A 24,651-nucleotide genomic window follows, 5' to 3' on the forward strand; every position below is an offset into this window, starting at 1 on the left:
TTGCGTGGAGAAGGTCCTGGGTTCAATCACTCACGGATCCAGCTAAAAGGATCTGATAGCAGGACTGCCTCTCCCTGAGATGCTGAGAGCTACTGCCAGTGTAGATGGACCAATGGTTTGAAATGGTGTAAGGTGGCTTCTCATGCTCCTATCCTGAGCTGTGAGCCACTGACCTGGTTTGTATGTAATGACAATCCAGAGTACGGGTTGAATATGAGTTGTCATTGAATCGTAGATTGTTGTCGAGTCGTACGTTATCCTTATGAGCAAACCCTACTCTATGGTTTAACTATGGGTTGTGAACAACAAACAACCCAGAGTTCACAACCCAACAACAAACCACGGGTTCTCTTCTTGGGTTGTTTGTGGTTAACAGCCCATAGTTAAACCATAGTGCAGGGTTTAAACATAAGGACAACCCACGATTCAGCAACAACCCATGATTCAATGACAACCCATACTCTGGGTGGTCATTATGTCCAAACCAGAACTGTGTCTTACAGGGGGAGTGCAATCCCATCCCACACAGACTGCAGAGTTACAAGCTATAATGCACCGAGCTCAGTGTTGTCTCCTGTGATTTGGTAGCAGCTCTCCAAGGTCTGACAATCTCTTCCCTAGCACTGAGACCTTTTTAACTGGAGATGCCAGAGGCTGGACCTTCTGCATGCAAGTAGTATGCTCTTGCCAGTGAGCTGTGGGTCGATGGACGAAGGGGGGCATGACTGGAAGCTTCATACGCTCAAGCTTCATACACTCAAGCCCACCTCCACACTCCCCACTCCGGTGGGCCTGACTGCTGCCAGAGACAGTACCTTGATGAAAGTGTCAATCTCAATCTTCCTCCTCTTGGCCAGGGCTTCAATCTCCACCTGGCACACCGAGCACACATACAGGTGGTTCACAGCTGGGCCACCGCCAAACCTGGAGACCAAAGGGAAGCCGGGCGCTGAAGCACAGCAGCAGGGCAGGGGGTGGCGAGCCCTTCCCTCCCTCGGGCACCAAACAGTGGTGCCACAAGGGCTGGACTTTGGGGCCAAGGTCTGGGGCTCAAGCCCAGGCGTCCCCCAAACGACTGCCCAGAGCAGCAGATGCAGACACAAACCCCCACTTTATTCCTGGAGTCATGATGGTGCTCGATGTAACTGAGTTTTAGTAAATGCACATGGTCAGAGCATTTTATATTATTATTACTATTTTTACAATCAGGGTTGGCAAACAGTTCTGTTGTTTCTGTTCTAACATATCAGGAATGTAGAAGTGGTTTTAATGCACGGAGTGGCAGCTGAAGGGAGAAAAGAAATGTATTGCTTCAGAGGTGAGGCACATCACTTACGGGTGGCCATCTAAAACATCCCCGTCCCCAGTAAGTTCAGGGTCTAAAATTGCAGGATTGCCTCCCCACCTGTTGTAAAGATACTCCCAGACGTTCTGGGGAAGAATCACCACAAGATCGTCAATATAATGGTATTTATTTGGAGGGATCCCTGTAAGTAAATGAGAAGAGAAGAGGGAATTAAAACAGGGCACCTTCCAGACAGCTGACACTTCAGCAGGACTTAGGGAGTTGCAGTGTTGTTCCTGAGGAGAGAGAGACTCCTGGCATTTGCTTGGAGGCAGGCAGAGGCCAGAGGGGGTTTCCGCCAGGCCATGCTATAGGTCTGTCTTGCCCACTATTGTTTACTGGCAGTGGCTCTCCTCAGGCAGTCTTTCCAGCAAGGCCTGATCTTTCTCACTGGAGGCACTCAGGACTGAACTGAGAGCCTTCTGTTTGCAAAGAGCAAGGGGGAGACCAACATGGCCCCACACATTCGCCAGAGAGGGAGCAGCTGCAGGGAGCTCGCTTCACCCCTGCCTGCCAGAAGGAACACACAGCTCCAACGGACAGTTCCCTGGGACAGCATACTCTGGCCACCCTCATCGGCCAGGGAACCAAGGGCCACTGGGAGGCTGCACCCTCTGCCAGCCGAGAAGAACCTCACAGCAAGGGGGAGACCAACCTGGCCCCATCGACCAGAGAGGGAGCAGCTGTAGGGGGGATGCTTCACTGTCCCCTGCCAGAGAGAAGACCTATAAGAACTTGGAAACTAAGAACTGGTGCCTGCGTTTCGCTCTTCCTCCTCCTACCTCCCAATCCCTTTTCCCTTTGCGTCATGTCTTTTAGACTGTAAGCTTGAGGGGAGGGAAAGGAAAGGTTCCTCCTATGCAAGCACCGGGTCTTTACTGACCCCTAGAGGGATGCCGCTTGCGCTGGCGTTTTCATGGCAGACTGTAGCGGGGTGGTTTGCCATTGCCTTCCCCAGTCGTGACTACCTTTCCCCCAGCAAGCTGGGCACTCATTTTACCGACCTCGGGAAGATGGAAGGCTGAGTTGACCTGAGCCGGCTACCTGGGACCCAGCTTCTGCTGGGATCGAACTCAGGTCGTGGGGGGAGTTTCAGTTGCAATACTGCCGCCTACCACTCTGTGCCACACGAGGCTCTTTTTTGAGGGGACGGACTGCCTTGTTATTAATCTTTGTAAGCCATTCTAGGAACATTTTTGGGCTGCAGAGCAGGATACAAATATGGGAAATACATGAATAATACTAATATATAAATAAAGCACGTGCTCTAGCACTAAGCTGCGGCTCCTCCCACCCCTTGAAAATGGAGTGAGCCAATAAGATCGATTCGGTGGCAGCCTGCGGTGGAGATTCTGCTAGAGAAGCAGGCCAAAGGGCAGCTCAAGGCCACTGCAAGAGCAAGTAGGGTGGACGGCATGGCTGCCGACTCCTCCAGGGACCGGCTCACCCACCACCGAGGCGCCCCACCTCTTCGCACAGGGCTCAGTGGCGGCCTTCCCGACCAAGGGGCAGCCCCTCCTTCCCCTCACCTCCGTGGGCACAGAGAAAGGTGTGGTTGGTGATGGGGCCGGGCTCTGCAAAGGTGTTGAACTTGTTGAGCCATTCCCGGGAGATGTAGAACTGGAGCAGGCCAGGCTCCTTCATGGTAGCCAAGGACACCACTTTCTGCCGCTCCCGCACAGCCTCCTCGCTGCTCTTCCTGGAGGTGAATTTTGAAAAGGAGGCGGAGAGGGGGAAGTCGAGGGGAAGCTGCAACCGCCACTTCCACCCCCAGCCCCTCCTTGTTCATTATCTGAAGGACGGCGGAGTCTGGGCCCCAATAGTTCAGTGTCCACCTCCACTGGTGCTCAGCCCATCGCCCCCACAAATCACAGTGAAGTGGGCATCTGACGATACCACTTCAGGTAGAGATCCTTTGTTGTTGTTTTAATGCTACCCCACTTGAAAACCAACCACCACCACCACCACCCACCCCCAAAAACCTCCCTGCAAGTAGAACACTAGCACAGCAAGGAGTGGGCTAGACTAAAACCTCTTTCCCTTTTTTTTTTTACTTGAAGGCGATAACTTTAAATGGGGAAGCATTTAAAAAGACCCTTACCAAGTGATAAAATCATTCTACCGCATCATTCTGCATAATATGCAGATCAGCAATCATCTTCAAAAAGGATATAAACTGAAAAAGAAGTATTTCCCAAATTTCCAACCCCAGGAAACACTCCCCACCCACACCCCAGCTCCCTTTAACATTTCAAGAAATGTCACCTGGGACTGACATGCATTCTCATGAGTCAGTTACTCTCGGAGCCAGTCCTCCTCACCTGTAGAACAAGACGTAGGCTTCTGCATTCTGCACAACCGTTTCATGCACCTCTGTGACATACTGATCATCGAATTCGTACCACTGGCCATTGATCACATTCTGGCAGTAAGCGATATAATGCCCACCTTTAAGAAAAGGGAGATTCACATACTTATGCAGTGTTAAATTCCAGTGGTGTCAATGGGGGAGATGTGTGATAAAAGAGGGTCCCTCTCCAAGTTGTGGGGGCCCTGGACTTTGGCGCCAAGGTCCAGCTATAGCTGCACCACTGGCCCTTGCTTCTTCTTCAGTACCTCCTTCCCTAGGCCCTTTTGCCAGCCCTGCCTTTCTCTGACATAAGGGCAGCTCAGCCAATCACAGCTGTAGGCATCACCACCATCACCAAAGCCCCATTATAATGTAGACAAGGAGTGAGGAACCTATTTCAGCCTGAGGTCCAAATTAAATTTTGGAGACGCTCTCGGGGGCTGCATTTCGGTGGGCAGGGTCAAAGGATGAAGGGCAGGCCCTAAAGAACCAGAAATGCCAGCGCATTGTCACTTAAAGCTCTTCCTGCCGGTAACTAAGCGTTAGGAGAGGCATTTTTTAACATTTATTTTTACTGAGTTTTAATCACGTTTTCAATGTAACTGATGAGTATATTACAACTATTTCAACTAACAAAACACAAACATTACATAGGAAATCCAATTACAGTCAATAGGGATTCACAGGAGTTTCAATACATTAATAATTTTGATATTTATCCACAGAAGTTCATCAGGGGTTTAAGATTTAGTTATAATTATCTAAATGTATCTTTCCATGTCTGTCCTTGACATGCTGGTGGTTTTCTCTGGGAACCTTGTTTGTTAATGAAGTCAATGAATTTATACCAGATTGTATGGAAGGTGTGAGATTCTTTTTGGTGCCTTTGTGCCCTTATCTGTTTAGTTATTTTTTCAGCCAACCCAATATTCCAAAGATAGTTATACCACACAACTACTGATAGATCTGTAGGTTCTTTCCAATTCTTTGCTATTAGTTGACAAGATGCTACCATCATAAAAGTCAGCATTTATTTGTCTGGTAAAAGTTCATTAGGGCCACTAAAGATAGACAGAAGTGCCAGTTTAGGATCCATGTGAACCCTTAGGAGAGGCATTTCACCCTTTTAGAATGGGGGAAAAACTGCACAAAAGCCAGGAAACCACTGAAGGGTCAGCGGTTGGAGGGGAAAGGGGATAGGGTCAGGGGAAGGGGGCGTGACCATTTGGGGAAGCCCAGATTTGGCTCCCAGGCCTGAGTTCCCCACCGCTGATGTAGACATCAGATTGATGACTGCATGGAAAATAGACCAACCAGTGGCTAGTAGCTGCAACAATCTTCACATTTTTACCCTGTGAACTTAGCTGATGGCATCTGGCCAGCCTTAGTGAGAAGGGGAACTGGATGGATCGCTCATTAACCACCATGTGGCCTTTGACCTCTGTTCCTCACATCCTTGCTCTCATCAACACACCCCAGGCTGAGGTCAGCACAACACAGGAGGCGGACTTACTGCCTGCCGTGCCATGGTGGCAGATCACAGACAAGAGATCGTAGGTGGTGATCTGGGAGACGCTCTCCTTGGCCAGGAATGGCCGAAGGTCCAGCCCTTCCAGGGGAAAGGCGACGTGGCTGTTGATTTTGAAGGAGTACATGACCTCATGCCGGAAGCGCTTCAAGTGGATGCACAAGATCTAGGAGAAGAGAAGGAGCTTAAGGATGTACCTGTGGATGGGCATGTCTCAAGCCCTCCTGACTGGACCAGATGGGCTTTTCTGAAAGGCTTTCTCAACTAGACCTGTGTGCGCTTGGAAGGCCTTTTAATTCTCCCAGACTTTTAGTCTCTTCAGTTTAAAAAGACACACACACAGATCTACATCCGGCCTTTGTGTTTTCGAACATGGAGATTAACCACAGCTGCTCCTCTCTCCCAAAATACATTGCTTTTGTTGTTGTTGTTGTTGTTCAGTCGTGTCCGACTCTTTGTGACCCCATGGATCATAGCACGCCAGGCCTTCCTGTCCTGCGCTCTCTCCCGGAGTATGCTCAAGTTCATATTCATTGCATCGGAAAATACATTGCTAGGAGTAATCGAATACCTGCAACACCTACCACTGACTAATTTATTCAGTCTGCAATCTCCATTATGAGACAGGGTCTATCTAAAGTGCAGACCTCATGGCCAACACATCTAGCCACATTTTGGGACTTTCTGTCTCTTCCCCCATGCCTTGCATTTTTTTTACCACCTAGCCTGATGAAGAGTTCTGGAGAACGCGAAAGTTTGCACGCTTCTGTGGAATTTTGGTTGGTACTAATGAAGGCATTGCCCAACTGTAGATTTTGGATTTTTTTCATTGGCTTATGTGATCTATGCTGGATGTAGGAGAAGCAAGTCCAGAATCTCTCTCTACCCACACCCCCAACCTTTTTTTAAAAGCATGGCCAAATGCGTGCTGTACCCAACTTGTTTCTTGAACAGAATGAGAGATGGCTGTCTCAGGATCAACTACTGTGGAAATTTAGCTGCAACGTCTTAGCAAGCTAATGGAGTCAAACCTTCCTCTGCTTACCTCAGGGAGCCGGAGGACTTTGCAGTACTTGACTCCATTCCGCAACCTGGAGAAGGAGAGAGAAAAGTGGACTGGCCACGCATCTAAATTATGAAATCCCCAGACTTTGTTTTTAACCCCTACCCACCCACCCATCCCACCCCACCCCCGCCCTTTCCAGAGGCTTACCATAATATTTTCCTTTCCAGCTCACACACCCCAGGGACACATTAAACAATGGCTGATCTTATCAGTCTCTGCTCTGGCAAAGTTGTCAGCCTTCTTCACTGCCCTCCCCGGTTTCTCCTCCAGCTTTTTCAGGGGTTCCCAAGGCTGCCTTCAGAATTTAGAGAACTGGAAAGCAACCTGGTGCCCCTCCCCAGGTGTTTTGGACTACAACGTCCAGAATCCCTGACCACTTATCATGCTAGACAGGATTTATGGAAGTTGTAGTCCAAAAGCATCTGGAGGACACCAGGTTGCCTGCCTCAAAGCATCCACAGTGGGCAACTTGGTGAGGCCACACCAGCCTTCCCCAACCTGCCCTCCACTTTTGGAGCAACTCCCATTAGCCCCACACAGAATGGCCAATGGTCATGAAGGCTTGGGAGGGGGGTTGTAGTGCCAAACAACTGTATCGCCCACTAAAAAGAGCGATGAGTGGAGAGAGGAGAAATCTGCCAAAAGGAGCACGGAAAAAGGACCCAGGGACTTACTTTTTACATCGTTCACAGCTGTACATGTTGTCACCTGTAGAAAGATAATGGAGAAATGAGGGGGAGGCGTGGGGGGAGTCTTCAGCAAGCCCAACAGAAGGGAAATCTCTGCAGTTTATCCCATCGGTTCCACAAAGCTGGGAAGACCACATGAATATATGAAGCTGCCTTATACAGGTCAGATTTTTGGCCCATCCAGCACAGTACGGTCTACTCCAGGATTGCAGAAACACAAGCCAAACCGGCTGACTTGGGGGCCAAATCCAGCCCGCCAAGAATCCCCAGACACCCACACCCCCTTCCCATGGCCCTGCCCCCTTTCCTCCCAACCCCTGATCGTTTGGCAGTTTCCCAGCTTTTGCAGTTTTTTCCCCATTCTAAAAGGTTGAAATGCTTCTCCTAAGGCAGTTACTGACAGTAAGAACTTTAAGCTAAACACAGACTCGTATTTTTGGTCCCCACCCCTTTTGCCTTTGGCCCCGCCCCCACTGGAATGCGGCCCCCGAGAGATTCTCTGAAATTGAATTTGGCCCTCGGGCTGAAAGAGGTTTGACGCCCCTGCTATACAGAGCAGGGACAAGCAAAAAGAAGATGCAGAAGCCATTTATCCAAGAGAACGTCTTGCGTCCTTTGTGTAGTCACCTACCCCTCGCCCCCTGCCACTTCAGTGTAAGTAATCCATACTGGACACCTCTAAGGGAGTCTTCCCTACTGCACACACACTCACCTTTCAACTCATCGGCTGCAAAGAAGGCAGCAAGACAGTCCTCCAGTGTGACCACAGGACCCCAAAACCAGCTGGGGATGCAGGACACCACAAACCTGTACAAATAAGGAAGCAACAGGTGCGTTATTCAGGATTGGCTGGTTCTGGACCCCAACGTCCACCCCCTCCCAATCCTCAAAGGCCCTGCTCCTCAAGTTCAATTAGCAACAGCATTCCACAGTAATAGCATCCAGACTGGGTCACTGGTATGCTTTATACAAAAGGCTGCCTTTTACAGCCAGCATGGTGTAGTGGTTAGAGTGTTGGGCCAGGCCTGGGAAGACCTGGATTCTAGTTCCTACTCATCCATGATGCTCACTGGATGACTCTGGGCCAGCTGCTGACTCTCAGCCTAAGCCTCCCACATAACGTTGTTGTGAGGATAATGGAGAGGAGGATAACGTCCTCTGCCTTGGGCCCCTTCGAGGAAAAGGCAGGATATAACTATTTTATTTATTTTATTTATTTATTCATTTCATTTCTATACCGCCCAATAGCCGAAGCTCTCTGGGCGGTTCACAAAAACTAAAACCAAAGAACACACAATAAAACAATTTAAAATATATAGAACATTAAAACCACAATATAACAATGCAACCACAATAAAACCTAGCAGCAGTGCAGGAGTTTAAAATACAGATTTAAAACAGCAAAGATAAAAATTTAGAAAGCTAAAATGCCTGGGAACATAAAAAGGTCTTCACCTGGCGCCGAAAGGAGTACAGTGTAGGCGCCAGGCGAACCTCACTAGGGAGCTCATTCCAGAGCCGGGGTGCCACAACAGAAAAAGCCCTCCTCCTAGTAGCCACCCGCCTCACTTCCTTCGGCAGGGGCTCACGGAGAAGGGCCGCTGATGATGATCTTAAGGTCCGGGCAGGCACATATGGGAGGAGGCGATCCTTCAGGTAACCTGGCCCCAAGCCGTTAAGGGCTTGGAATGTTAACACCAACTAAGTAACTAACTACCACACAAACAAAGCTTGGAAGCTTCAGTTAGGGCAGAATACGGTGGCCAGAGTCTTGACTGACACTGCTTGCCTGGATCACACCTCACCAGTCTTAAAAGAACTTCGAAAGTAGGCTGTGCAAAGGGAGATGAGAGAGGGAAGCAGGGCCACTCCACCAGCCCTGCTGAAAGATGTAACCTTTTTCCTCTTCCCTCCCCAGCCCTTTTTCCTTGCGTGTCATGTCTTTTTAGATTGTAAGTCTGCAGGCAGGGATTGTATGCAAGCCGCTCTGGGAGCTAAGGAGCAGATTAAAAAAATACTCTAAATAAACAAATGAACTTCACTGGTTCACTTCTGGGCCCAATTCAAAGTGCTGGTGCTCACCTTTACAGCACTGAACAGCTTGAGGGCTCCTAGCAACCTACTTGTGCCCTAAAGGCCCTGTCTGATGCCCCTCTCCAAATACCTCCCCCAAGGGAGGCGAGGCTTGCGTCAGAAGGGAGAAGGATTTTGGGGGGTCGCAGTGGCCTAGCTATGGAATGATTTCCCTAAGGACGCACACCTGGTGCCAACCTTGATGTCCTTTAGGCACCAGGCAAAAGCTATTTTTAAAAAAATTCACCCAGGGATTTAAAAACCTCTTGAATATCTCCAACTATTAACTGTGGTTTTATTTGCTGCTTGTGTGTCCATGCGTGTGTGCATAGCAACGGTGCCAGAATTCCTACACTTCTAGCCAAGAAGGGATGCTGGACTCCTGGGAGCTCTGGCCCCAAAGCTGTTCCCAGGGCCCTGGATCTATTCCTTAGAGCCCTGAGTGTCCACAGGTGCCAACGGAAGGGTTCTTTTTTTCCTTAGCTTAATTTCCACGCAGGGGACAATTTTCAAGGGGGACTGCAGCTAGGGAGGGAAGAGTTAAGTCTCCCCTACCCACATGCTGCAATATCCCCCCCGCCACAAAAAAGTTCCCCTGTATGACAATTAAGCTTATGAAAAACACTTTTTCCTCTGGTTTGAGATGAGCTGGGTGCAAATTAATTGAAGAACTTATTGTATTTGAGATGACATGGATGAGAAATGAAGTTGGCTGGCTTTGCCTCTTATGAAATTTAAATATACCCTAGTAATTGCCCACCCAAATGGATGAGGTTTCATGGCAAAGGCACCGATCATTTGGTTTTAGAGAGAAAAGGGCAGAGACTGAGCTAATGGTTTACTAGTGTTATGATGATGGGAGTTGGAGAGAAGATAGGGTGGGATCAATCGGTAGATCTCTTGGTAATCCGCAGGAAGCAGGCAAGGGTTTCTGATTCCCAACAGTTTAACAACAGCAAGACCTGGATTCCTGCATTGAGCAGGGGGTTGGACTCGATGGCCTTGTAGGCCCCTTCCAACCCTGCTATTCTGTGATTCTAAGTCACGTCTGCCACTGTGCTCATCGCTTCTCTCTCAGGCTCTGCGCGCCTTACTTGTAAAATAAGAGTATTACATGGTTGCCTTTGATGAGGCCTTTGTGCAGCTCCACTGGCCAGGTTCAGAATTTTGTGCTGGAATCCCTGATCTTGGGGAGGATCTCGGCTCAGTGGCAGAGCCCCTGCTTTGCACGCAGAAAGTCCCTGGTTCAATCCCCGGCGTCTCCAGGTACCACTGGGAAAGGCTCCTGCCTGAAATCCTGGAGAGCCATGGTCAGTCAACGTAAACCAGGGCCCCTGAACCTCTTTCAGCCCATGGGCTGAATTCCATTCTGGAGAAGCTCTTTGGGGCCATGTGTCCTGTCTGAGTGGGGCCAAAGAAAAAAAGGGGTGGGGCCCAAATAACCAAAAACACCAGCACCTCTCATCTTAAAGCTCCTACTGCCGGTAATTAAGCCTTAGGAGAGGCATTTCCACCTGCAAGAAGGGGCGGGGGGGGGGGGACAATCACTGGTTGAGTGAAAGGAGGATGGGATCAGGGAAAGGGGGCATGGCATGAGGAACCCCAGAAGGCTGGATTAGGGCTCCAGGACGACCACATTTGGCCCACTGGCCGAGATTCCCCACCCCCAGTGTAGACACTGTTGAGCTAGATGGTCTGACTTTGTATAAATCAGCTTCCTCCTCCCTATCTGTAGTAATTCAGATGGAGATTTGTACTGTATATGCAGGCCACTCCAGTGTATGGCTCACGGGACTGCTGTAGGTAAATGGGCTCCACCCCCAGCCACCATTTTGCACCTGGCTCTGGTTGGTTGACTTCGGGGTTCTAGTAAAAACCAAAGTAGACCACTTGAAAGCCTGAAAGCTGCCCATCCCTGTATTATGAGACAGACAGACAGACGGAAAACCACCACAAGTGCACAAAAGAGCACTTTTTCCCAGTTTAACCTTGAATATATCCAAAAGTTGCCTTTGGAATTCTCTCTCAACCGTGCCGCAACCCACAACCCCAAAATCGGAAAGGATGCATCCGAGGCCCGCCACATATACCTCCGGATGTAGTCCATGATGAAGGCGATCCAGCCCTGCGAGGCGGCATAGTTGTCCCCGCACGCTCCCGTCTTGGCCGGCACATTTTGGTAAATGGCCGAGTGCAGCTTGGCCAAGTCCTCCTTCCCGGGGATGGGGAGCGACAGGTCCTGGAATGTCTCCACAGTGGTGGATACCTGGACGGTGACCGCAGGAGGAGAAGGAGAAAGTCTCAGAGCCACAAAGATTTTTCCAGAGACAGTGACAACTTCTGTGGCAGACTTGCACATCCTTCTGTGCGCTCACAGGCCCCACAAGGATATAAGAGTGCCGTAGCACATGAGAGACCGAAGGGAACCTTCAGACATTACACTAGAGGTAGGGAAGCCACCCAAAACATGGGTCCTTCCTGTGCTGCAAAGTCGTGAAGAGTCCCAGACCATGAGGCAGGAGCCCAATTCCACCCAGCTCCTCCCCACCTCCTTCTGGAAACTGAAGAGCCACAACATGTGTTCCACCCAAGGCTTTCTGTGGTATCCTAGTGAACTGGGGAGGACGGTGCTGCGATGGCGCAATGCTGCCAGAGAACCCCATGAAGGGGTCCTAAAGGCGCAGTACTCACATGACCTTAGTCAGCAGTCTCCAACATGGTGCCCTTGGGCACCAATGTAACCACAGGCACCTCTCCTGGCACCCACCAGGCTCCCTACCCCACCCAATTTTTATTTTGTTTCTCAAGATTTGTTTATTTTTTTAGCTGGGAGGCTGGCATGCTGCAAAGCGAAGGGCCACCTTCCAGAGCCATCTTTATTGGGTTCAAAGACATTAGAAATTTTGAGAGTGTGTCATCAGTGCTCTCACAAAATGGTTGTTTTGGAAGCTCAGTCCTCCAATCTCTAGGGCAAAGTTACTTTTCATTTAGTCTCACCAGTTTGCCTTCTGGGAAATGAGTGCTTTGTGGCCAGCCATGCCCTCCATGGCAGCCATTTTGTGAACGGGTAAGTCCTTCCCATGGCAGCCATTTTGTGAGAGCACCCACAACACTATATCGAAATTCCAAATGTGCCCACCGACCCAAAAAGGTTGGGGACAGTTGAAACAGCAGCTGCAGAGGTGTGATTCTTGTCAGAATTGCAGCAGGGTATGAAAGGGATAGACACCCTTCCTTAACTGCTGTGGTCCAAATAATTATCACACCCACTCGCACAACACACACAGAGCATAGTTGCTCTTTGCACTTTCAAAAGCATGCATGTTGAATGCAAATTAATTCACATCTAGTTTGGCCCTCAAACACCTCCAAGGAAGAGATACAGCAGAGTCACCTGCTTTCAGAAGCAGCTCACCTGTATGAGTCACCGTTTTGGCTTTTAGGACAGAAGCAAGCCAGAAGCGTGACTTGTCTAGAAACACAGGATGTAGGACTCTGGGGGGAGGGGGGGACGCAATTCTTATTCTTCACACTTCCAAAATACCAAACCTTTGCGATTGTACGAATACAATCGCAAACTCAGAAAAATAAAAGTGTGTCCGAATGATCAGACTTTGGGAAAGACACTGGTGTATGTACAGAAGTTTTTCAAGCAGTTGTCCTACAACCATAACATCCCCTTCCTCTGGAGATTCTCTAAAAGCCTATGTATCTTTTGGAGGCCCTAACACAGCTCCTTTTACAACCCAGGTCATGAGGGGATGAATCATGGTTTAGTGCAGCCCTCCCCAACCTGGTGCCCTCCGGGTGTGCTGGTCCACAATGCTGGCTGGGGGATTCTGGGAGTTGTAGTCCGACACAACTGGTGGGCACCAGGCTTAGGAGTAGAGCACGTGCCTTGCAGGCGTAAAGGCCTCATTTGGCTCTCCAGCATGCACATGCCTGAGTACAAGAGGTGATCTTAATCAGCGGTGGGGAACCTGTCAGCCCAAGAGCCAAATTCCATTTCGGAGAAGCCCTCGGGGGCTGCATTCCACTGGTGGACGGGGCCAAAGACAAAAGGGGTGGAGCCAAAACTATCAGCATATTTTAGCTTAAAGCTCTTCCTGCCAGGAGCTACGTTGTACTTGTATTTACTACCTACGTTGTACTCTTTCTGGCACCAGGTGAAGACCTTTTTATTTTCCCAGGCATTTTTAGCATTCCAGTTGTTTTTGCTCTGCTGTCTTAAATCTGCTATTGCTTTTTAACTATCTGCGCTGCTGCTAAGTTTTACTCTGGTTGTATTTTTATTCTGTGGTTCTAATCTATTATATTTTATATTGTATTTTCTGTTGTATTTTTGTGGTTTCAATTTTGTGAACTGCCCAAAGAGCCTCAGCTATTGGGTGGAATAAAAATGAAAACATACATACATACATACGTACATCAGCCAGCCAGCCGTAGGAAAGCCATTTTTAGAATGGGGAAGAAGCCGGGAAACCACCAAATGATCGGTGTTTGGAGGAAAGGGGGTGGGGCCTGGGGGTGGGGGCACGGCCATCTGGGAAGCCCCGGAAGTCCGGATTTGGACTCCAGGAGTGCCAGATTTGCCCGCTGGGCCTGAGGTTCAATGCTCCTGGACTAAATAGCCTGACTGGATATAAAAGGCAGCTTCATCGGTTCAAAACAAAGACCTCCTCCCTGGAGGAGAGGTTTTTGGAAAGTGTCGGCCTCTTGCCATTTTCACTGGATCAGCAGCAGTAAGAAAACGCACTCGGTCGCAGGTGAGGCACTGCACGAGGCTAAGGATGGAGCCATCGAAGATGTCGGAGATGACACTGCGGTAACCGACCTCCTTCTTCTTCTTGCCAGAAGCCAACATCTGAGCTGAGGAAGGAGGTTTTAAAAACAAACGAACTAATAAAACATTGCCCCTCTCAGTTCTCCGAGCAGAAGACTTCCCCAGGAAGCCAGCACAGAAGGTGGCAACTGAAGAGGGGGAAAGGAAGGGCATATGAATGCCAGAAAGGACACCCCTTGTGTACATCTGTGCGAGCCTGCCCAAGCCTTGAGGTCAGCGTCAGGGCCCCTGTGCTCTGGTCCACCAGCAAGAGCTGTTAGACTGGCAGGTACTAAGGATGGGCGTTTTCAGTAGTGGCCCCACAACTCTGGAACTCCCTCCCCAGGGAGACAGCAACAGCCTCATCGCTTCTGGTTTTTAAACAAAACCCCAAAGACACATTTATTCCAGTCTGCATTTGGTGCTTAAAAACCATTAGCTGCGGCTGCAGCTACTGCTGCGTCTGTGGGATAGAAAATGTGAAAAAGCAGCAGGTCTCATGCCAAATCACAGGATCCTTTGGGGGAAGCCATGATGGTGTGACCAGAGGAAGGGGGCACGGCTATCTGGGGAACCCCAGAGGGCCAGACTGGGACCCCAGGTGGGCTGGATTTACCCTGCAGGCCTGAGGTTCAGCACCCCTGGTATACATAAACTTGTAACCTTTACAACAGCCCTGTAAAGGCTTGCCATACCGCAAATGGGGGAACGGAGACTGGGGTGACCAGCTTCTCCTCTTGGCAAAGGTAAGATCCGGACTGGGAATTCCCGGATTCATCTTGCCACTTTTAGACACAAACTGGAGGCAGCTCACCCGAGACTGCTCCTGCACCGACAAGGGAAGCTTCCTAACCCTACCTTTTTTCAGCACGTATGAGGGTCCCAACCTCACTGGGCTTGAGCGCGGAGGGCTATTCGACAGCTTGGAGTGCATGTCATGGTGAACAGGGCTGCAGGGCCGAGACGAACAGCGACTATAGGCATCGTTGTCCGGCTCTGTGGGGGACAGAGGAGGGGAAGGGAGGGAAGGGGATCGCTTGAGAAGCAGCCTGGTAAGCTCTTCTCTCTGTCCGACATGTTTCTGTTTTGATTCTTGATGCCGTTTTTGGATCAGCTGCAAGCTGCCTTGCCTCATACGGAGGTTGGAAAAGGTGAAATACTTGCTTTTGGCAAAAATACATTTATTCAGTTCAGCTCCCCGGCTTGAATTTCAATCCTGGCTACAGCGCATGTCTATGCTCTTGGACGGCCTTAAAGGGGGACCAGATCAGCCTTCCTGGCCTGGTGCTTCCCCCCAGATGTGTTGGACTACAACTCCCATCATTCCCAGCCAGCATGGTGATTGGCCATGCTGACTGGGAATGATGGGAGTTGTACTTCAGTGCATCTGGGGGGGGGCACCAGGCTAGGGAAGGCTGGATTAGACGAATTCATGGAGGAGAGGTCTATCAAGAGGTACTAGTCAGAATGACTATGCAGAACCCCCAGGGTCAGTGCCCCCGTGCCCCCGAGGGAAGCTGTTGCCTTCTCACCCTGACTGTGGGCTTCCAGTAGTCATCTGGTCAGCTGGTAGACTAGACGGCCCTTTGGTCTGATCCAGCAGGGCTCTTCTCATGTTCTTAACGTAACGCTCTTGCTTAACTCCGGTTCATTTCAACAGGTCCAGCAGAGGAGGGATTCCTCTTGAATTGTGTCTCACGTTAAATTAGAGCTGGGGTCTCCAACGTGCTCTCTTGGCGCCTGCTAGGCCCCCTGCCCTCCTGGTTTAAATTTTATTTCTTAAGATTTATTTCAATTCTTGTCCTCTTCTTTTTTACAGAGAAGCTGGCATACTGCAAAGTAAAGTGCTGCCCACTCCAGCGCCATCTTCAGCTGGGTTCAAATAAATCTGGAACTTGGGGTTGTCATGGCAATAAATCTTGTCATGGGGGCTCCCACAAAATGGCTCTCATGGAGATGGGGCTTGCCCATTCATAAAATGGCTGTCACAATGGGCCTGGCCAGTCACAAGTTCCCAGAAGGCGAACTTGTGAGACGAAAAGAAAAGTAACTTGCTCAACAACCTAAATACAAGGCAGAAGAATGGTCCAAGACACAAAACACAGCAGCACTCTTTGGAACCCAAACAAAATGGAGCTGGAGAGCAGAATTTAACTTGGCAGTGTAGCACCCTCCCAGTTTAAAAAAATACATAAAATACTCTCAAGAGATCAGATTAAAATCTGGCGGGAAAGGAGCCCGGCAGGCACTGAGAGAGGCGTCTGTGGGCACCCTGGTGCTCATGGGCACCGTGATGGAGATGGTGCATGCATTCATTCTAAAACATGTAACCCAATGTAAAAGTCAGCGGAGGTATGCGGGGGAGATGCGGCCTGCTGACTTTGGGCACAGTTTTCGACGGGACTGTTCTGAACCGGGAGAGCTACCTGAGGTCCTAGAGGGGCTGGCTGGACGAGCAGCGGGAGGATGGGGCACTTCTGGGGAAGCCCTGCTGTCCGCCGCCGTCACAGAGGTATCGACGTCAGCATCTTCATCCACCTGCTCGGAGTTGCTCCGCCGGTGGCTGCAAGAGAACTTCCGGTCCTTCATCCTCTCCTTTTCGGAGATGCCTCGCCCAGCCTCATCCTGGATCAAGAGCTCGGCCTCCGCCAGGGAGCTGCCAGTTTTGCTTTGCCCGTCTCCTTCACCCCGGTCACTGCTCGAGTCACAGGAGAGGAACTCGTCCTCTGAGGGGCTGCGGTCGCCCTCCCTCTTGTCGTCCACATCGCTTGAGTCAGAGTCCCGCATCTCGGCAACAACGGGCTCCTTCAGCTCTTCGTGAAGCTGGTCCATCAAGCAGCGGAGGAATTCTTGTGTGTCCTGGGGTAGGGGAAAGAGAGGAGCATACTGACACTGGCAATCGCTGCGGGAACGCAGGATTGCTGTTCACTCATTCATTCCCTTACAAGTTGTCTTCTTCAGAATCTGTTAGTACTAAGACTATATGTCAGGGGTCCACGAACATTTTGGGTCAGTGGGTATATTTGGAATTTTGAGGGAGTGTTGTGGGTCCTCTCACAAAATGGCTGCTATGGGGGCAACCCATTCATAAAATGGCTGCCATGCTGGGCATGGCCAGTCACAAAACACTCCTTTCCCAGAAAACAAACTGATGAGACTTGTTTTTAGATCTAGGTACCCTGTGTGTGTGCTACCTGTTTATATGGCTTTATGTAAATGGTTTTGTACTTGTATAATGTATTTTTAATCGTTTTTAATTTTTGTGAACCACCCAGAGAGGTTTGGCTATGGGGCGGTATAGAAATATAATAAATGAAATGAGACTAAAAGAAAAGTAACTTGCCCAAGAACCTAAGCAGAGTTAGGTTCTTAACTCAGAGTTAGGTCCAAAGCAGAGGTGGGTTCTGAGCTCCAAAATATAAAACCACTCTTTTCTGGGAATCAGGCTTCCTGAACTGAGCAGGGGGTTGGACTCGATGGTCTTGTAGGCCCCTTCCAACCCTATTATTCTATGAACCCAAATAAAGATGATGTTGGAGGGCAGTATTTTTCTTTGCAGCATTCCAGCCTCTCAGTTAAAAAGAAATAGTGGAAAAAATCTTAAAATACAAATCAGTAGGAGAAGGGAGAGTGGTGGGTACCAAGAAATGTGTCCGTCAGCATTATGGTGCCCACAGGCACATCACTGGAGACCCCAGTAACAGGGCAACACCCTGTAGATTTATCTTTTAATAAGAGTGTGTGGTGCTGGAACGTTGCTTGTTATATATCAGCATCTCAGTATCCAGCCCTGGCTCCCTAAAAGATTTTAAAGATGCCCTTTTTAGCTCATAACACCCTGGAGAAGCTTAGAATATTCTTACTGCAGTTGTGTGTGTGTGTGTGTGGGGGGGGTAATCAGAAACATCCTGGCAAAGGAGAAGGTTCTTCACGGGATGGCTCACCTGTTGTGCATAGCCTCGGAACATGGGGTTCACCAACTTGATTCCATGGGACAGGCTGCTTGGGACCACGTAGCTCGGGCTGATTAAAAATGGCGGGGGGGGGGCGGGGAGAGACAAATGGAAGTCAAAATGGAAAAGCTACTTTAAGATGTTCAAAAGATGGCTGACAACGGCAGTGCCAGGAGAACTTAAGCAGGCACTGAGGTCTACTCCTAAGCATGCTCAATATGCAACTACACATTACGTGCATGTAACTCAGCCCCAATGCCTCCCCCCCCCCCTTTGGGCATTGTGAAGAAGGAGGTCTTTCAGGCAGAGTCATGGCAGGAGAAGGGGTACTTAAGCCTTTCTCCACCCACTGCTTTTCTGCTCCAAACATCTAGGCTGCCTCGGTCCCTTCTGCTTTCCTTTTCAGACTCTGGCCTCAGCCTCCCCCCTGCTCCCCCAGGCAGGTAGGTGAAGTAGACAGGCTCAGAAGCCTATCTAGTTCAAACTACAACAAAGGAGGATGGAGAGGCTGTAGAAACTTCCGTCGCTCCCTCTGCCCTGCCTGGCTCTTGCTGGCTGGGTGTAGGATAGACAGAGAAGCCTCAGAACCTCCAGTCTATCATGTGTCAACCCAGTGGGTTGCACACAGAATTCTTGCAATACTTAATATATACAAACAGGTTCTTGTTTATCTACGGTAATAACTGGTATTACAGAATTTAATAAACACAATGTGGAATCCAGTTTAGGGTTTAATTGAAATAATTCATTAAAATTCTCCCTAACACTATCTTCTAAAATTTAACTGCTCCCTACACCACATATGAAAACATCATCTTTTATACCTTGACAAACACAGCACTTTTCTTCTCCTCCTTTAGATATCTGTTGGACTTTCCAAGTTATCAAAATACGATCGAGGGTAAAACTTTTAATATAAATTATAAGCACTGCCAATACTTTGCAGGGTCATTGGTTTTGTTTTCAAACAAATTGTTTTACTAGACGTAGGCCATAAATGGCATTTTATTAGACATTAGGCCATAACAGAAAACACAAAGTGCAAAACAACAGATAATAAAACCCTTCTCACACAGCTTACTATTACAGCAGGCAGGAAGTAGGCCAAACAGAATTACAACCCTTCAAAACATGGGACTCAAAGGTAGCACGCTATTAGTTGTTGTTGTTCAGTCGTTAAGTTGTGTCCGACTCTTTGTGACCCCATGGACCATAGCACACCAGGCCTTCCTGTCCTCCGCTCTCTCCCGGAGTGTGCTCAAGTTCATAGCACGCTATTTAGATAATGGCAACTTACATTAATGCCAGTTTAAGCACACCATTTGACATTTGTTTCCTGACAATGATTTGACGAGCTGACCAGTTTTCTTCACCCATCAACAACTGGGGAAGAAATCTGCTTTCTATCTTGAAACAAACCTCTGTTCCAAAATCTGTTACAGTTTTGGAAACGGACACTCTGCTGTCCTAGATTTACTCACCGCTTCTTATGCCACACTTCAGAAATCAGCTTCTGGTAACTTTTGCAGAGTGCCGGTTTCTTGTCTGTGCGCACAAGTCCGCCACATTCTAGAAAGAACTGTGTGAGCGGAGGGCTAAAATGCAGATAGAAGGCCAGTGAGAATTTTTCCAGTAATTGTACTTCAACACAGAAAAAAAGGGGAAAACATAAATACCTTTTGGAAAAAAGTAGCAATAAGAAGAAATCATGCTGCCAAAAAACACCTCTCTTGGTACCCACCTGGATACCTGCCCTTCCCAATTTTTATTTTATTTCTTAAGATGTTGTTCAAATTAAAACTATTTTTTAACTGGGAGGCTGGCATACTGCAAAGTAAAGTTCTGTCATCCACTACCATCCTTCACTGAGTTCAAAAGAATCGGTTTGTGCTTTGAAGCTCAGCCCCCCCCTCTGCCTCAAACTTCAGTTTTTGGGCAAGTTACTTTTCTTGTAGCCTCACCAGTTTGCCTTCTGGGAAATGAGTGTTTTGTGACCAGCCATGCCCACCATGGCAGCCATTTTGTGAAAGGGTCGCCCCAGTGACAGTCATTTTGTGAGAGGATCCACATCACTCCCTCAAAATTCCGACTGTGCTTACCATCCGGAAAAGAGTGGGGCCTTCTGAACCAGGCATCCGAGTTTGTCCATTAGAATTGCTACCTAGACACTCCTTGCCTATTCCTCCCTCTGATGGGAACGTAGCTTGTTACCAATATTTAGTAACTAAAGCGTGAGTACCGACACTTCATGATTTTTCTTAACTACATTTTTAGGAAGCCCTAAAAGAAATCTATTTAGGTCAAGATGGGAAGTTTTCCAATGAATTTCTGTGGGCAGGGAGTTTTTTGATGTGGGGGGAACAAAACCTCACCTACATCCTTAAGTGGTACAGTCCTCCCAGCACCATCTGGGATTTGTCTGATCATATAGATCAGCCCTGTGCCACTCACAAGATCGGGAACGCTGAGCCACACAACGCACAAGGAAAGGCAACACCTACACATGCATCTTCTGCCTTCAAATATTTTTTCACTGGAAGCCACAAGGTCCAATTTTCATCAGCAGTAAAACACTGTGCATGTACCACAAGTCCCTTGAGTCGCCTGGCTTTCTAATGCCCATTTGAAATCCTGTACGTAGCACCCAAATTGGACAGTTCCTTCCAGATTACTCTTATAAAAAGGGGGAGGGGGAGCTAGAGAGAATGTACTTCCCAGGCCCTACTCCAGGGCTGGGGTCCATGGGCCACATTTACCAAAATGGTGAAAAAATGTAAAAAACAAAAAGGCATCTGGAGCAGCCATTTTAAAGCCTTTCCGACCCTTTCAGTGTTCTACAGCTACTATGGATCACCAAAAGGATCAAGTTTGACTTGAAAGCAAGCTAATTTTGACCCTTTTGGTGTTCTGTAGGCATCCCTGATGCCTTTTCTGGCACCACAAGAAGAGGGTACAGCCTACTGGAGGGGAATGTGTGTGTGTGTGTGTGTGTGTGCGCGCGTGCGTGCGAGAGAGAGAGAGAGAGAGAGAGAGAATGGCCTCTGTACCTCCCGAAGTTGCCCACCCCTGCCCATAGGAACAAAAGAACTTGCCATACTTTCCCAGGCCTACCCGAGAGATACCTGGGATCTTTGGCATGCGAAGCATGTGCTTGAACACTGAGCTGAGGCCCTTTCCCTAAGCCAAAGCACATGCATCTGAAGCAACTGCATACTGTGTATGCTATCCTTGCTGCCACTTCCCTTAAGGGAGGGACTGTGACTCACTGGTAGAGCACCTGCTTTGCAAGCAGATGGTCCAGGTTCAATCCCTGGTAGCTAGGAGGGAATCCTGCCTGAAATCCTGGAGAGCCGCTGCTGCCAGTCAGTGTCGACAATACTGGGCTAAATGGACCCAGGGTCTGACTCAGTGGAAGGCAGTTTCCTGTGTTCCTTTTTCTTCCTGTGTTCCCTTAAGTCAAATATTAGATTGTAAGCGACTTAGGGCAAGGAGCTGCCCCCTTGTGCTTTGTAAACACCACGGACACTGACGGCACTATTTAATCCTCCTCCTCCCCAAAATGGCTCTACAACATACCAGTTAGAGAGGGCCTGAAGTGCAGCATTCATGTAACAAGAGTTCCCAAGATTTTTCATTCCTGTTAGGCCTAAGGAAGGAGGAAAGAAATAGGAGAAAGGGGAGCTTTGTTGATCACTGTCCCCATTTCTACAATTTCGCATTTAGGGGGAGAGATATTTTCAAACTCAGAGCCTGAGCAGGTTTACCTCGTGGTTTTAGGTCATCATCCTCTGACTCCGACTCCCCTTCGTCAGCCACTGCAATCGGAACGGCCTTGAGAGGATGGACGGGCGGAGGAGAGTCCTGGAAGTGAAGGCGGTGGAGTTAACATCAAAAGCACAAGTCTGTTTCGCAACAAGATGGTTGATGTGAAGAAAAAATAAACACCAGCCACTCTGAAAGCCACAGAGCATTGTCAATTGCGAGCTAAATCCAACAGCTTGCGCACATCACTCCCTCTAATAGCGAACTCGAGGGGTTGAGTGCCTATCAGTTTGGAAGCAGGACAGGGCTACTTGAACATACTGAGACTGAATATTTGTAACAGGTTTAGGATACATTTTATCTGACTTCAAGACATTCTGTTTACCATTGTGAATGTTAACGTTGGTAAACAAAAAAAACTCAATTTATGTTTGTACCTTTTGTTGTGAAATCTTGACTTTGTTTTATACATTGTTTTAATAGTATAGTACCGATCTCTTGTGTAAAAACAGTTCTTTCTCGATTTCTTATTTTTCTTTGTATTTAATTGGTCAGGGAAATTATCTCTTCTGTTTGACCTTAAGCACCTCTGAGCTTACAGAATTCTAATGCCAGCTGAGCTGAGAGAGAGAACAGCCTAGCGGTGCACAACCTTTCTGGTCCTGAGAGCCATACTGGATGTCTGCTGGGACCACACATACATGCATACACAGGCACATACAACTCACAAGTACACACATACCATTCTGGTATATCTGAACAAAAAGCACTTTTGACTACTTTGTATAGCTTTCCCAAATGCCTTACTTTGAATGTAGAATGGGAATATTTGCTTTAATAGCGGGAGGTGGTAACAGGACACAATAAAGTTTTTTCAGTTGCAAATTAATTCCATGTAGAGAACCATTAGGAAAGGAATCGAACATAAAACCACACTTTGAATGCTGTGCACAATTCTGGTCATTGCCCTTCAAAAAGGATACTGTAGGGTTGAAAAAGGCGCAGAAACAGGCAACCAAAATGTTCAAGGAGCAGGGGTAATACTTCTATGAGGAAAGGTTACAGTGTTTGGGGCTGTTTAGCTTAGAAAAAAGGCAAACAAGGGGACATGCTAGGTGTATAAAATTATGCATGGCTTGGAGAAAGTGGATGGGGAGAGGTTTCTCTCTCTCCCATAATAGAAGAACTCAGATTCATTCAATGAAGCTGAATGGCGGGTAATTCAGGGTAGATAAAAGGATATACTTCTTCACACAGCATGTAGATAAACTAGGGAATTCGCTACCACAAGAGGTAGTGATGGTGAGCAACTTGGATGGCTTTAAAAGACAAATCCATGAGGGATAAAGGCTAAATTGCTATTACTCATGATGCCTATATAATACCCCCGGTATTGGAGATGGTTTGTCTCTATCAGTTGCTAGGGAACTTGAGCAGGAGGGTGCTGTTGAGCTTATACTGTGCTTGCGGGCTTCTCATGGGCATCTGGTTGGCCACTGTGGGAACATAATACAGGACTAGATAGGCCTTTGTTCTGACCCAGCAGGGCTCTTCTTATGTCCACTCACTCACACACATGTACACACCCTCACTGACACTGTGCTTGTCTCATGTACATTCTAATGTTTAACAACCTTCTGTTTAAGACAGGGCTGGGCAACCTGTGCTGCATTCCCTTGGGGGTAATCTGTCAGGGGTCCCCCCATGGCCCCCTGTGCTTCCTAGAAGTCCCTCCAAAACTGGAGCCAGCCCTGAATGGACTGCCTCAGGCCAAGGAAAAAGCAGTAACTCAGAAGACCCAGCAGCATTACAAGGCAACCACCTGTTCATTGAATTTTGCCGATGGGGCTGGCGGGTGGGAGGCCAGCCGCTGGTCCAAGAACACCTCCTTCTCGCAGGCATAGCACCATACACGGAATGTCGTCAAGTTCACTGTCAGATTGTGCTCTTTGGCCTAGTGCATTTAAGAACAAAAAAGGACACCATGACAGCAATGCATGTTTCCGATTCATGGTCCCCAAGAACTCAGAATGTTAACATTGTGCAGGTTAGACGCAAGTGATCTTGAATTCACCATGACAGAAAATCTTCCATCAACAATGCAAAAAGGGCACAGGCAGTCCAGGTGGAGCCACAGACTCTACACACAGGGCTTTTCTACATGAGGCATTTATTATATGCTCATTGTTCTCTACTCATGGTTGTTTACAGGCTATTTAGACAATGATGTGACCCTCCAGTTTTTAAAGCAGGGAAAATGTGGCATGTAATTGTAAAAGCAAAAAAAAGCGCAATTTCCTCTTGTGTGTTTGGGCTAGTCTGCCTGTACCACAGTGCCACCTAGAGGTTATAGAGTGAAAAGCAGGAAACGCTCCTCGTGCGACGAAACCAAAAGTAGATACAGTGGATGACCAGCGTCGTGTAGAAAAACTCACAGACTCAACTGTTTCTATTTGTAGGAGCCCTGGGAGTGGAGAGCAGAAGGGAAGCACACTCTGGCTTTGCACACTCTGGCTTCCCAGGAATGACATCAAACTAAGGGGGAGACCAACCTGGCCCATGCATCGGCTAAAGAAGGAGCAGTTTCAGGGAGCTCAGTTCCCGCTCCCAGACTCTGCTTCTCCGACAGACAGCTGCCCTGCTGGGACTGCAGAAGTAAAGGGAAAGAACACTCTGGCTCTCTCCATCAGTCCCCAGGTGCTACTCAAGCAGAACAGCAGGAAGGAAGAGCAGCCTAGCCTGATGTGTATTTAAATGCCCACTTAGAGCTGACCATCTTGTCCTGGCCTTGAAAAACTCTTCTCTCTCCACACCCCTTCCCTTGTGTGTTTTGTCATTTGAGTTTGTAAGCCTGATGGCAGGGTTTGTGGTGAACCTATAAGAGCAGTTTGAGTTCCTTGAAAGGGCAGGGTGCAAATACACAAAAACACAACAGGAAATAAAACTCACAGAACCCCAAAATTAAAAGCACAGATTTCAACACTGCGTCAGTTGTGTTTATGAGCTGCAGTTTTCCCCCCCATTCCTGACAGAAAAAAACCTTGGATTCTCGAACTGACAGTT

At 48.4% G+C, this 24,651-nt stretch overlaps 1 protein-coding gene across 5 annotated transcripts in view; it reads right to left on the minus strand.

Moving 5' to 3' along the window:
* USP20 (ubiquitin specific peptidase 20) overlaps window positions 1-24,651 on the minus strand; it is a 46,995-nt gene that overhangs the window by 13,496 nt on the left and 8,848 nt on the right. For 2 of the 5 annotated variants that reach the window (XM_084820943.1, XM_084820945.1), the window contains exons 5-21: window positions 23,411-23,542; window positions 21,591-21,687; window positions 21,403-21,472; window positions 19,308-19,421; window positions 17,818-17,896; window positions 16,300-16,732; window positions 14,732-14,869; window positions 13,772-13,920; window positions 11,142-11,317; window positions 7,691-7,785; window positions 6,964-6,997; window positions 6,269-6,314; window positions 5,209-5,389; window positions 3,667-3,793; window positions 2,875-3,044; window positions 1,406-1,487; window positions 816-924 (exon numbers count right to left, since the gene is read on the minus strand). In XM_084820943.1, the coding sequence (XP_084677069.1) occupies window positions 816-924; window positions 1,406-1,487; window positions 2,875-3,044; window positions 3,667-3,793; window positions 5,209-5,389; window positions 6,269-6,314; window positions 6,964-6,997; window positions 7,691-7,785; window positions 11,142-11,317; window positions 13,772-13,920; window positions 14,732-14,869; window positions 16,300-16,732; window positions 17,818-17,896; window positions 19,308-19,421; window positions 21,403-21,472; window positions 21,591-21,687; window positions 23,411-23,542 (2,232 nt within the window). Of the gene's footprint in view, window positions 1-815; window positions 925-1,022; window positions 1,488-2,874; window positions 3,045-3,666; window positions 3,794-5,208; window positions 5,390-6,268; window positions 6,315-6,963; window positions 6,998-7,690; window positions 7,786-11,141; window positions 11,318-13,771; window positions 13,921-14,731; window positions 14,870-16,299; window positions 16,733-17,817; window positions 17,897-19,307; window positions 19,422-21,402; window positions 21,473-21,590; window positions 21,688-23,410; window positions 23,543-24,651 lie in introns of those variants that run through there. The other 3 variants (XM_084820944.1, XR_014785884.1, XM_084820946.1) reach the window with 3 other exon arrangements.

The sequence above is a fragment of the Heloderma suspectum genome, chromosome 14 (assembly GCF_057233095.1).
Source record: "Heloderma suspectum isolate Gila_16-S chromosome 14, 16-S_ref, whole genome shotgun sequence".
Lineage (NCBI taxonomy): Eukaryota > Metazoa > Chordata > Lepidosauria > Squamata > Helodermatidae > Heloderma > Heloderma suspectum.